Below are 12,975 nucleotides of genomic sequence, written 5' to 3'. Positions count from 1 at the left end.
TTTAGAAAATGGGGGCTATGCTCTTCCAAAGTCCCTGTGTTCTAAGACACCACGGGTCACTGAAAAGTGATGCCAGGTGTCTGTCTGTCTGGACCCCATCCAGCTGGTGAAAAGCACTTTGGCAGTGCTGTGTATGTGAGGCGGTTCTGTATTCCGTTCCTATGGACAGAATGCAGGGTATTGGCCAGTTCAAACTTCTTGCCAGGACCGGGGTGTGGCCGCTGTGGGCCATAGTAAAGACCAGAGGGCGAGTCTGGAACAGACACTTGCCTGCTGTGTGCCCGTGGATTGCCACGTTCCGGGGGCACGTGCAGCTCATCCTGGGTATCTCTTCTGTCAAGACAGTGGCAGCCCCACCGCACGGATGTTTGTTCCTCTTGTGCAAGGTGGCAGAAGGGAACCAAGGCTGGGTTACTATTCTCGCCCCAAACGCGGGTGTTATAGTTCCCAAGGGAGCCCCCGCCGTCCACACCCCCTTGTAGGACATCCCGTCCTCTCTCTCCCTTCCCTCCTTGTCTCACAGAGGGATCTGTTTAGGCATTTCTTTCTGTTTCTTTCTCCCTTTCGTCCACTTTTTCGGAGGAATGTGTTAACGGTTTGGATGCCTCTGACTTTCTGAGATGGAGAGACCTCTTGGGGGACCCCTCCGCCCGCCCCACATCCTTGAAGCTGGAGTTTCCCTTCTTAGCTGTGATCATCCCGACCTTTGAAAAGACACCGGTCCCAAGGAAACCCCAGAAAAGGGTGCATTTGTGAAGTGACGTGGTTTGTTGTCCCTGTGGCATACGCCGTTTCTTCCTTAACAGTTTAAACCTGTCATCCATTCCGCGCGAAGCGATTGGACAGGGCAAGACGCGGGGTTCCCATCTGTTCCCTGTTTGCATTTGGGCGCCATTTCAAAAACCACACGGGCAAAGTTTATAGGCAAACATTATAAAAAGTGACAGTCTGAAGTGCTGCTATGGCTGGTTTGGCAGCGTCAAGTGTTACCTGAAATAGCTCCCCGTTCCAAACGCACTCGCTGCTTCAATTGTCTCAAGACGGCCTCCTGATGACACCGGGGAAGAATTCAGCCTGGCGAAGAATTCAGCAGCGAAGTCCCAGAAACCACAGCCTGTTCTGCTTTTTGCAAGACTTCCCCGCCCCTCCCTGGACCCTGATCGCCTCCAGCAAGGACTCCTGTCCCCGTGTGGATTTCCTGAGAAGTAGAGCTGGTGACGTCAGCGTGACGTCAGACATCTGCCCTGTTGACGTCACACCTCTTCCCTTTGCAGTCAGCCGCCCCTCAGTTCTAAATTCCAGTAGCTCTCGTAGATCAGGGCTCTGGACTTTCTTAGGGGCGGGAAGAAGATGGAGCTCCAGCAGGAATCACACGTTGACCATAAGCTGAGGCAGCTGTTATTCACCCTGTTCACTTTTTGCCAAGCTGTACGGGTGCCCATCTCTCTCATTTTTTCATATCAGATTACTCCATTTATTGGAAAGCAGCTGCGTGATAAGATGCCGCTGGCGCTTCTCAAGTGTTTGAAACTCATGGGGAGAAAGTTCAGATGATGCAACCTAAGACGCGCACAACTGAGCTGTCCCGGCTGGTTGTGCGCTCAGCAAGTAGGAACAAGTGCCTCTTCATCCTCCCAGAAGGTAAACTCGGCGCCTCGTTTGTCGGGCGCTTTTAGCTGCGGTGACGAAGAACGTCCAGCGCTGGTGCGAGGGTACCAGCCTTGTCGCTTCGTTGTGGATTGTCGTTTACATTACGAAAGGCGTGAAGAGACGTTTTCTGTCTATGGAAGCTTCTGGAAGAGCACTTGCTGTGTAGTAAAATGGCTTCTGGAACCTTCTCCCGTTGTGTTTTGGCGAGAACAGAGGAGGGACGTGTTGGACTACGTGCTCCCTGTGATTTCTCCCCTCCTCTGTGAAAAAGAGTAAAAAGTATGCTCCATCACCAGAAAAAAAAAATGCAGGAACTGGTAATATTGCCATAAAAGATATCGTTTAAATCTTCCAGGGAATACTCTGCGCATGTCAACCGTCCTGTGTTATAGAGCAGGCGGTGCGGCTTGGTGATGTGACTTTTGAAGGTGGTCGCATCCAAAGGCAGAGGGGTTGGTAGGGCCCCGCAGGTGCAGCATTGGTGCTCTGGGGGATCTGGTCCATTGTCCCCTCTGAGCACGAGGAGGGCACTCCCACTGTGGTGGTGTCCGTGGAGCACTGCGGAGCATCTGGTGGGTAGTCACCTGGAGATGGCAGCCCCAGAAGGGAAGCAAGCCCCTGGGGCCACGTGGGAGGGGCAGGGTGAGAACTGCCTCCACTGAGCCAGTCTGGGTCCCTGCTAATAAGTATAGGTGTTCTTGGCATCTTGGCCTGGGATGGCTTTGATGCAGGACCACGCAAACTGGGCCACAGGAGCTATTGGGTGGCCTGGGAGGGGCTGGGTGTGTCATTCCACCCCTTCCCACCGTAGACCCCACTCGCCCGCCCTCCCTGACTCCTTAACCCCTTCTTCCCTCTTCTCCTTTCTAGTCATCCACCCATCCTCCCTAAAATGTGTCCTCCTACATTATGCGGGAGTATCACAAGATTCTGCTGGGGTTCCCCAAAGATGCCCCAGACCCTCAGATGAGCTTGTTGTGAAGTAATCAGCTGGGGAAGGAGGAACACACACTTTCTGAATTCCCCATGGGAGTAGTTAATGGTCTCAGGTCTTGAAGGTGGATGGCCCTATTTTATAAATGAACATCTTCACCCTATTGATGTATATTGGGGAATTATTTTACTATCCTTGAAGCTGATCATCTCAATGGAAAGCTGGGTGATAGTTTTCACGGAAATTAAAATCACTCTTAATAGCTCGTCACCTTATCAGGCCTTTTGAGCTAGGAGCCCATCATTAGTACATCATTTTACATCCATGGGATGTAGCTCAGTTGGTAAAGAATCCACCTGCAATGCAGGAGACCTGGTTCAATTCCTGGGTTGGGAAGATCTGCTGGAGAAGGGATAGGCTACCCACTCCACTATTCTGGCCTGGAGAATTCCATGGACTACAGTCCATGGGATCGCAAAGAGTTGGACACGACTGAGCGACTTTCACTTTCATAAATCCAGGTAGTCTCTTGATTATCCTCTGAAAAGAGTGGTACTTGTGATCTTGGTAGTGTCTTCAGCCTTGAAGAGTGATAGTGATGGAGACTGGCCCCATAAATTATAGTTGGAAGATCAGGTTCATATTGGATGGCTTGCTGGATTCTCAAAATAATATTGTGTTTGGGGGCATTCCTGAGCTTAAGCAGGAGCAGAGTGCACTTGGGACTCAGGGTGTCATCTTTTCTCACACAGGTTGTTGTTGTTCAGGCTGTAAGTCATGTCCACTCTTTGCAACCCCATGGGCTGTAGCATATCAGACTCCTCTGTCCTCCACCAGCACCCCTTCCACTAGCATCTCCTGTGTGTCCGGCCTGAATAGGATGTGACCCTCCTCCTGCAGCAGCAGGCAGTGATGTCTTTTTGGTGATATTGGTCCAGCATCTTAGATACCTAGGTTTCAGCAAGATTTTGTGGTTTGCCTGTTTTAGGTGAAGGAGAGGATTCTTAGTGAAAATGCTTTTCTTTGAGAAATCATAATTCTCCCTTTTATCTGGGAGAGAGATTTTTCTGCATCATAACTGCAAGTGTCTTGCCTTTTTTTTTCTTCTTAAAAACAAAAAACTGTCTTAGAGTCTTCCTGTGCCTCCATGAAGTAGTCACATGGCTTTCCCTTTTCTGAGGGCCAGGGGGACAGAACAGAGCAGAATGGGCCACATGGGTCCCGGGCTCTCCGCTAAGGGAGGGAAGTGTTGCTGCTCTGTCCAGCTGTTTCCTTGCTGGGTCATCTCTTGATAACCAGTTCTGGCTCAGAGGAAAGCAAATTCCACAACATTCTTGGTGACATGCTGATCATGCAATGTTGGTCCTAATAAATAGCGATTATTTTATAACTCAGGCTGAGGCAGTGTCAATTCATTCTAACATTGTGGATGCTGTTTCTGTAATCAGTTGTGGGAGACCCAGGACTCAGATGACATCTGATCCTGGCTTTGACCAGCTGTAAAAGGGGGTGGGCCACGTGGCTTTGAGAGGCTTGTCAATTGCAACATTGTGTGGCCCTGACTTTAGGATGCAGGTCTGAGATTTGGGGCCAAACTGACTTCTTTGTTCTCCTCCTCTTCCCCTCTACCCTGCATTTCTCTTCCCATACCTTTTCTGCTCAGGATCCAGAGTTCAGTACCTTTTTATTAGTCATTGAATTTAGCAGCATTATGACTTAAACAATCTCAGGAGGCCCCATTTGAGGACCTTCCAACTAAGTTCATTGCAGTATCTTTTAGGCATCATTTTGCCCTTCCCTTCTCTCTAAAGAAGCCTTCTCTGATGATCCTACACAACAGAAGCTGGCGAATTTTCTGTAAAGGGCAAGACTGTTAATATTTTAGGCTCTGCAGGTCACCAGGTCTCTGTTTCAACCACAGGCCTGTCAACTGTCATATCACAGCAGCCCCGGACATTATGTAAGCGATGAGCATGGCTATGTACCTGTAAACTTTGTTTACAAAAACAGGCCATGGGCTGGGTTTGGCCCCAGGGGCTTGTGGTTTTCCAACCCCTGTTCTGGAGTCCAGAGCCTGCCTCTCTGGATGTGCCCCTAACATGCTGTATTTCTTCCTCCTAACACTTGGGACCACTCCACAGACTTTATAGTTTTGTAGATTTTGTATTTGTTATCTGTCACCCCTCGGTAATTAATCACCCACAAGTGCAGGGAGTATTTTTGTTTCTGTTTGTTTTATCTGTTTATTTTTGTATCTGTTCTGTTTATCCAGGATAAAAGCATGTGGCCCATAGTAGGTGTTCAGTAAAATAATTGTTGATTGCGAAAAAACAAGCATTCAAAATGTAACCTGCTTGTCAGTTGGGACTTTCTGCCCTTGTCTTGGGGTGTAAGTTTTTCCAAGTTAAATGTGACTTCCATTTTCTTCCTTTTGCTGTGATTACCCCTTTATGTTCCCATCCTGTTCAGTGTCTGGGCCCTTGCTGGTGTGGTTGCCTTGGGGGGTGCCCCTCTGGGGAGCCCTGGCCCTCCACAGCGGGTGGTGGTCGGGGGTGGGGGGGGCATGGATTTCTAGAACCTGATGCGTGTGGCCCTCGCTTGTTCTTGGACCCTGGCACTGAAACATGAAGTAACTGTATTTCAGTCTTATGTGGGACCCTTGTCCAGACCACACTTAAGGACAAAACAATTGCCTTTTGATGCTGCCCAGATTCCTAGCCATCCCAGAGCTGGGAAGCTTTATGCTTTCTGGGCCTGGGCCTCCGGGTACCATTCATAGTGCTCTCTGTGAAGGCCAAAAGCCAGCTCATGGACTCTCGTGGGTCCCAGCCGGCGGCTCTGGCTGTTCTCCTTAAAGACGCGTGGTTCCTTCTCACTCGGTTAGCAGAGGCTAGGTCCTCCTGGGCCTGTTTTGCCCTGCATGTTTGTGGACCGTGTGTATGCTCAGTCTTGTCTGACTCTTTGCGGCCCCATGGACTGTAGCCCAGCAGGCTCCTCTGTCCGTGGGATTCTCCAGGCAAGAATACTGGAGTGAGTTGCCATGCCCTCCTCCAGGGCATCTTCCCAACCCAGACACACGTCTCCTGTGTGTCTCCAGCACTGCAGGTGGATTCTTTACCTCTTGAGTCACTGGGACCGTTATCCGATTTGTAACAGTCGCCTTCCGTGTGCCTGCCTGGGGCAGGGGAGGGGCTCGCAAAGAACCAGAGACATCAGCCCTCCCTCTAGCATCTTGGGCATCTCCTCGGGGGACGGGACAAGTCCATCACGAATGTGGCCCATCCCCAGGAGCTGGTGAAGAGGAGAGACCCACTTCGCTCTGGGCTGGGGTGGCTGGTGGCAGGCTCTCATCCAGGAGAGCGTGCATGATCGGGGGGGCGTGAAGGATGGGGGGGGTTCAGTGGGGAGGCGAGGGAGAAAGGAAAAGCTCTAAAGGAGACAAGGCAGAAGAAGGCTGAGGAGACTGGAAGCTGGGCTGTGTGGTGGGGGCTGGGGAGCAGGGAGTAGCCCAGCTCTCCAGGTGGAGTGCCAGGCCTGCAGGCCTCCGCACCTTCCTTTGGATCCATTTAAGCGCGATCTAAGATCCATTTAAGTGGGCTTCCCTGGTGGCTCAAACGGTAAAGAGTCTGCTCACAATGCGGGAGACCTGGGTTCGATTCCTGGGTTGGGAAGGTCCCCTGGAGAAGGAAATGGCACCCCACTCAAGTATTCTCGCCTGGGAAATCCCATGGACAGAGGAGCCTGGCGGGCTACAGTCTAGGGGGTCGCAAACAGTCGGACACGACTGAGAGCCTACCACACAAGTGCGATGGGGACCGCCTCTCAGCTCCCTGGGGCGGCTTTTCTCTTTTGGGCTTTGACGTGAAGGCCTCCAGGCTTTTATCATTTTAAGGAAAACAGTGTGTCCGAGCTCGGCCAGCACAGACGTCAGTCTCCCAGACCAGCAGTTTTCTGATCTGAGCCTGAGAAACTGAGGCATTTCTTTTTAAGAAGCTCAGATTTGTGATAACAGGGGACGTCAGCACACACAAATAGGGAGAGGTATGTGTGTATGTGAGTGTGTGTACACAGCGCAGTCACGTGGAATGAAACCATTTGTGAAAACACACATTTTTACAAATTAAAAATGCCACAACGCTGGACTTCTTCGGGTGTTGGTGGTAAGCAGGCTTTGGATCAACAATCGACCTTAAACTTGCACAGTGTCCTTGCCAGTCGGGTTTTGGGTTTGTGTTGGATGCTGTAAGGTTTGTTGGAGACTCAGTGGGGCAGCTTTCGCCGGGTGCTTCCTCTGGTTGGTTTCGGACACTCCTCTGCTCCTTGGTGAGGGCAGCTTTCTGGGGTACAAGGAGAGGCAGACAGACACCCCTGGGGCCATTTGCGAAAAGAGAGAAAAACCATGAACTGCCTCTCCCGGGAGTCAAGGGGCCTCCACTGACCTTTGTTGGGCGTTCTCTCCTTTTCCTCTTTTCCCATCTGTCTCCGTCTTCTCTCTCCCGCCTTTCTGCAGAGCCACCAACCAAATACCAAATCTCCCAACCAGAAGTTTACGTGGCTGCGCCCCGGGAGTCGCTAGAGTTGCGCTGCCTGTTGCGAGATGCCGCCATGATCAGTTGGACTAAGGATGGGGTACACTTGGGGCCCAACAATAGGACAGTGCTTATTGGGGAGTATTTGCAGATAAAAGGTGCCACGCCTAGAGACTCCGGCCTCTATGCTTGTACTGCTGCTAGGAACGTAGACAGTGAGACTGTCTACTTCATGGTCAATGTCACAGGTGAGTCAGCCTGACAGCCCTCTGCTTTCTCTTCCCTGTAGTCGTTTTCCTGGGTAAAGTGTTATCAGACCAGTGAAGTCCACGGTGGGGTCTGCTAATTGGATGCTGGGCACAGAGCTTCACAGTTGGTGATTGATCTGTTTTTGAAGTTCTTCTCCGGGACCTGGTATATGAGAGAGGCTGGTCATTAAAATTATGACAGGGTTCTCATGTGCAACATTACATTTTTAAGACCGCACACTTTCCTATAAGTAAAAAACACATCTTTTTTTTTTCTTTTTTAAACTCCTGTACCACTGGCATCCTTGGCATTTAGAACATAGGATTGAAATTTGGATGCCAAAGATTTCTGCTTCCTTTTGTTAAAATTTGAGTTTCTCTCCTTGACTTTTCTTCCACGGGGCAACCAGGTCCCCTTTTGTGGCTGTGTTTAAAATTATTTTTTCAGATTATTAGTAAACAGTCAGAAGACCACAGGGTTAAGTTTTTCTAGGGACTAATTCCTTTCTTGAAGGAGACCCCGAGTGCTGAAAGATTGCGTTGGAAAGAATCTTCAGCTATTATACAATCGGTAAATTTGTTGGGGACTTGAATACCATTTGAAGCTTAAAATCCCTTTTCAGTATATCCCATTTTATAGCATGTTTAAATAATGTGAAAGCAGAACACATGAAGAATCATAATATAGACCAACTGTCATCACGGAGAGAAAATTTAAGCCATTAAAACCATCTTAACTAAACACGATCTCAGACTTTTTTTTTTGCCTGGGTTCCTGGGTTGTTGAATTCCCTTTCCAGGAGGACTGAGTTGTAGATGATTTCAACCTTTTGCTTTGCAAAAACACAACCATGGCTGTGTTCTTTTGAATACAGATGCCATCTCATCCGGAGATGATGAGGACGACGCAGATGGCTCGGAGGATTTTGTCAGTGAGAACAGTAACAGCAAGAGTAAGTAATTGCCGTCTCCGAACGTCCCCGAGAGAGGAACTTCCTGACTCGTAGCTGTCTCCCTGGCGACTCCTTGGGATGCTGTTGACTGCAGTCCCCACTTCTCCACTGTGTCTTCTCTTCCTGACTTTCAAATCTGAGAATAAAGCAGTGTTACTGTACACCCTTCTGTACTGCTTGTCCTTTCTTATTGTGTCAGTAGCCACTTTCTTTTGAAAGCACTCACGACTTTTCTTTCCTTGGTTTGCTTTTCCCCTCTGGTTCCTCGCTATCTGGAGATGTAAAGCCAGCTGAATCATACGACATCCTGTCTTCTTCCTGTCGATGTTGCTTGGCCTGACCCAGTGGCTCTCCGCCTGGGGGGATTCTCCTCCTTCCCCCTCCCCTGGGGGACACGGGGCAATGCTTGGTTGTTTCACCGAAGGAATGGGGTGATGCTAGTGGCATCAGAGAGCCCAGGGATGCTGCTCATAAACATCTTTTCAATACACAGGACAGCCCCGTAACAAAGAATTTCTTCTCCAGAAGGTCGATAGTGCAGAGGTTGCGAAATCTTGGCCTGCTAAGATAGTATTGCTTGCTGAGCAGAAATAAGGGAAGTGTGCCTTATATTGCCAATAGAAAAGGGGGACACCAAATGCTGTTTGCATGTTTAGGGACAGTCAGCACTGCTTTAACTGACCCTAGGACGCCTTTACTTGGTGAGTGAGAATATGGGCCTCTCAGAGCTGGGCAGCCTCGGTTCAAATCTTGCTCCAACACTGCTGAATTGGGCAAGTAATTTAACTTCTGTGCCTCAGTTTCTTCATCTGTAAAATGGAAATAATAACAATATCTTTGGGGGCTGTTATGAAGGTTAGTGAGTGCATATTTGCACACTGCTCAGAAAAACATTTCTGAGTGCTTATTCAATAAAAGATTAAATACAGCAAGTTGTATTTTCCAGTACCATGGCTGGAATATTTCCAAAGTGACCTTACGTCGGTCATTGGCATTCTTGGATGTTATAGTCTTAGATATTATAGTCTTCATTTTCTCAAAAGGATATTAGTCAGTTTAGTAAATTTAAACAAGACCTAAATAATGGGACAATTAGTTATTAAAATAGATCCAAGGCTTTTTCAAGGAAGAAGAGACAGTCAATGTGGTTCAGCACCTGGGATAATGTTTTGCTTCAGTGGGGAACTGGATTTGTCTCTGAGTCTCCTAGCAGCATAGGCAAAAAAGGGAAATATTTTGGCTTATATTAGTTTTCACTGTCTGACAAGAGAAAGCTTGCAGTCTGGACCACTAGCATCATCATTACTTAAGACCTTACTAAAAATGAAGATTCTCAGGGCCCACCCGGGACCTCCTGCTGAATTAGAAACTTTGGAAGTCACTCTGATGCACAGTAAGTGTGAGAACCACTGGCTTAGGGATTCACACACACAGGTCTGCCTCCAATAGGAGTTTACTGTTAGAAGGCTTGTTGGTAAAACAGAGGGTGGCAGGAGGAGGGAAAGTGTCTTCAACTGTCATTTGTACCAGCCTTTTAACGAGGTTGTTCTTGTTATTGTGACTTTGTAATAACACTGGTAGATTAGAACATGTCACTCACTTCTTACTGTTGGCTCTGGCACGAGATGCTGTGAGCCTGATGGTGATGAAAAGGGGCTGCTCGGGGCAGGCTCTGCTCTGACTGCTGGTTCAATCCGTGCCCCCAGCAACCTCTTAAGGTGGAGAGAGGAGTTGTTTTTGTGTTTTATTGATTGAGAATCTGTGACTCAATGAACACAAAGCAGAGCTGCAATTTCAGTTGTAGGCTTGTTGCCTGTCTAATCGCCGTGCCCCTCTGCCAGTTCCCAGGGTGATGATGCAGGTGGGAGGAGGATGTTCGCATAGCTGTGGGCAGCTCTAATGTGGTACCCACGTGTGGTAGCCATTGCTATTGACTGGGACATCAGACTCAGCGAGGTTCTGTCGGCGTGCCGGAGAACTTGTCCTGGTGATCAGCCCCCTGCCTGACAGCATGTTACCCAGAATATGCAGGAAGTAATAAAATGTAACTGAAGGTATAGGTGATGTAACAAGTAGGCTGAATGAACTACTTCTCTGTCTGATCTCCCTCTCTGATGACTCTCTTTGCATCCCGAACACTAGTGCTGACTGCCCAGTGCCCAGGTAGTGGGTTGTTCCATTTAATGAATGCCAGCCCACGTTGAATGAATCGCCGTGCCCTCACCTTGCAACCAGGGTTCTTCGTAATTAGCTCTCGAATGACACCAGCTTCGCCCTGAAGTGGGTACTCTGGGGTGATTAAGGACTGGTGTTAGCTGTACCAGGGAGATACTGCTGTCGGGAACTGCCTCTGTTTGGGGCCCGTGAAACATTAGACGCGATTTAAAGTGATAGCAGTTCTTAGCTGGCTGCGTGGCCTCTGCCATCTGTTACTGTGATTAGGCTGGTGTGATTCACAGGTGCGGCCTGGGGCAGCTGAGATTAAGCAGCTGTGGCCGGCGTGGACAGAGGAATGCCACGGCCAGGGTAATTGGCAAAGCGGGGAAGGGGATGTTGCCATTAAAACAATTTTTTGCCACCTCAAGTGTCAAATGCTTGACCTGATTAATCGGGAATACTGTAGAAGCACCAAATTCTTTGCATTTTCAGCCACCTGGAAACCACTCATGCATCCAAATGGATTCCTTCGGTGTCTTCTGATTGTCTGGAAATGCCCCTGGGGTGTGTTTGAAAGTTCCCCTTTAGTGAAGTTAACAAACGATGCTTCAGTGACCCTGTGCTGACAGTGATATTTCTGAGCTTCTCCAAGAAGAGTTTTTTGGAGCTTGGTCCACGTTAGTTGTCCATCATCTGACTTGAAAAATAGATGGCAGGTTACTCCGGTTGCTGATATTCTCGTTTATCTAATTCTGGCAGTGCACTCTAAGAAGGCAAGCTTATCTGCCTGGTAGAGTTCTTTTTTGGAGAAGGCAATGGCACCCCACTCCAGTACTCTTGCCTGGAAAATCCCATGGACAGAGGAGCCTGGTGGGCTGCAGTCCATGGGGTTGCTAAGAGTTGGACACATCTGAGTGACTTCACTTTTCACTTTCATGCATTGGAGAAGGAAATGGCAACCCACTCCAGTGTTCTTGCCTGGAGAATCCCAGGGACGGGGGAGCCTCGTGGGCTGCCGTCTATGGGGTTGCACAGAGTTGGACACAACTGAAGCGACTTAGCAGCAGTAGCTGAGTTCTTTTTAGATTCTGTACAGAGTACAGAAAACATTGTAGCCAAATATAATGGTAAAAATAACAGTCAAAAATTAAGGCAGATTTGTTGCATTTTGGCCATGAAACTGCTATCCATTAACCTCCAGGTCTAGTTTGATTTTTATGGTAATGTTCTGCAGTGTTCAGGTATATCTGAACTTCTACTTAATCCTATGAGACCTAACTCAAAAGTGGGCTCCTCTGTAGATTTCCTTGTTTAAACTGGCCGATTGAGTGGCTTTGAGTGTTTGCATGTTCCATCGTACAACGTATGGTATCATGTTCAGTATCAGGTAGCCTCTCGGACCTGCCTTTCCCCTTAGATTACTTCTGAAGGGCAATGACTAGCCCAGATGTTGAATGAATATTTTGTGGTATCACCGTCCTCCCAGAATCTCTTTTACAGATCCCATTAAAAACAGCAGTGTTCAGGTTTGGTCTGTACATGAAGAGAATAAGTCGGTCTTTCTCAAAGAATATCCTTGGGAACCCTGGTTCCAAATAATCCTCTGCCAAAAATCAGTTGTATTTTAAAATGAATTTGGAGAATATCTCATACCATAACCCTTTCTCAAAGACTTATGGTGTCTATCAGCCTAATACAAGCTCTGAGAAGTTCTGTAGTAAAACATCTGTTTCTTTTTGTCCATTCCCAGGGTTTTCCAAACTGATTGACCATAAGACCCTTTTTTAAAATATAGCATCTATTAACATCCTGCTGCACGTGCTTTGAAAATCCCTCCAGTGAGCTGATTTGATTGATCTAACCCCCACCCCGCCCCCCGCTTTTAAGTCGGGTCCTTCCATCACAGATGTGAAGGGCATTCTCCGGTCATATTTTAGCAGCTGACTTGCTGATGACATCACACTTTACCAGTGCTAGACGGTTCCCTGAACAGAACAATCTTGTGATGTCATTACAAGCCTGGCTGCCAGGAAATAATGCTGTTACATATGCCCTTTGGTGAAAGAGACTTTCTCTGGACAGAAAGTTGCGATTTCAAATGCTAATTTTTGAAGTGCATCCAGGTTGAGGATTTTGAAAGGTTCAAGCTTTATCTTTTAGCTTAGAAAAGCATAACTTAACTAGTCCTTGCCTTCCCTAGGTACTCGATATCTTAATGGATTATCTGGCAGCAAATAAGTTTACACATCTGTCCGGTTTTTCAAGGTACTTTTATTACTGGCAGCTTGTGTTTAAGTGATGATTGTCTCCGAAGAGCTTGAGACTGACTTCTTGGGAAGAACATGATTGACAGAAGGTTCAGGTTGACTGCTTAACTAGAGGGAGTTGATAGTAAGACGGGTGTATCAAGTGGAGTGTGGTTCTTACTACTGAGTGAAGAGAGAGAAGATAATTTTCTATTTTGGTTTTATTCTCCTTGAGACCTGCAGCTGCCCATCTTCCAT

The 12,975-nt window shown here is 48.1% G+C and overlaps 1 protein-coding gene across 15 annotated transcripts in view; it reads left to right on the top strand.

Annotated features, from left to right (window-relative positions):
* The window catches only part of FGFR2 (fibroblast growth factor receptor 2), a 107,060-nt gene that overhangs the window by 20,799 nt on the left and 73,286 nt on the right, over nt 1–12,975 (top strand). For 8 of the 15 annotated variants that reach the window (NM_001205310.2, XM_010820089.4, XM_010820091.4 and 5 more), the window contains 2 exons: nt 7,095–7,361; nt 8,237–8,314. The exons of 3 other annotated variants lie outside the window; for them this stretch is intronic. In NM_001205310.2, coding sequence (NP_001192239.1) covers nt 7,095–7,361; nt 8,237–8,314 — 345 coding nt within the window. The remainder of the gene's footprint in view (nt 1–7,094; nt 7,362–8,236; nt 8,315–12,975) is intronic. 4 more of the 15 variants (XM_059881745.1, XM_059881749.1, XM_059881746.1 and 1 more) reach the window with 1 other exon arrangement.

Source organism: Bos taurus, chromosome 26 (genome assembly GCF_002263795.3).
Source record: "Bos taurus isolate L1 Dominette 01449 registration number 42190680 breed Hereford chromosome 26, ARS-UCD2.0, whole genome shotgun sequence".
In the NCBI taxonomy this organism is placed as follows: domain Eukaryota; kingdom Metazoa; phylum Chordata; class Mammalia; order Artiodactyla; family Bovidae; genus Bos; species Bos taurus.
Note: the sequence above shows the minus strand (reverse complement) of the source record. Positions and strands in the feature narration are given on the sequence as shown.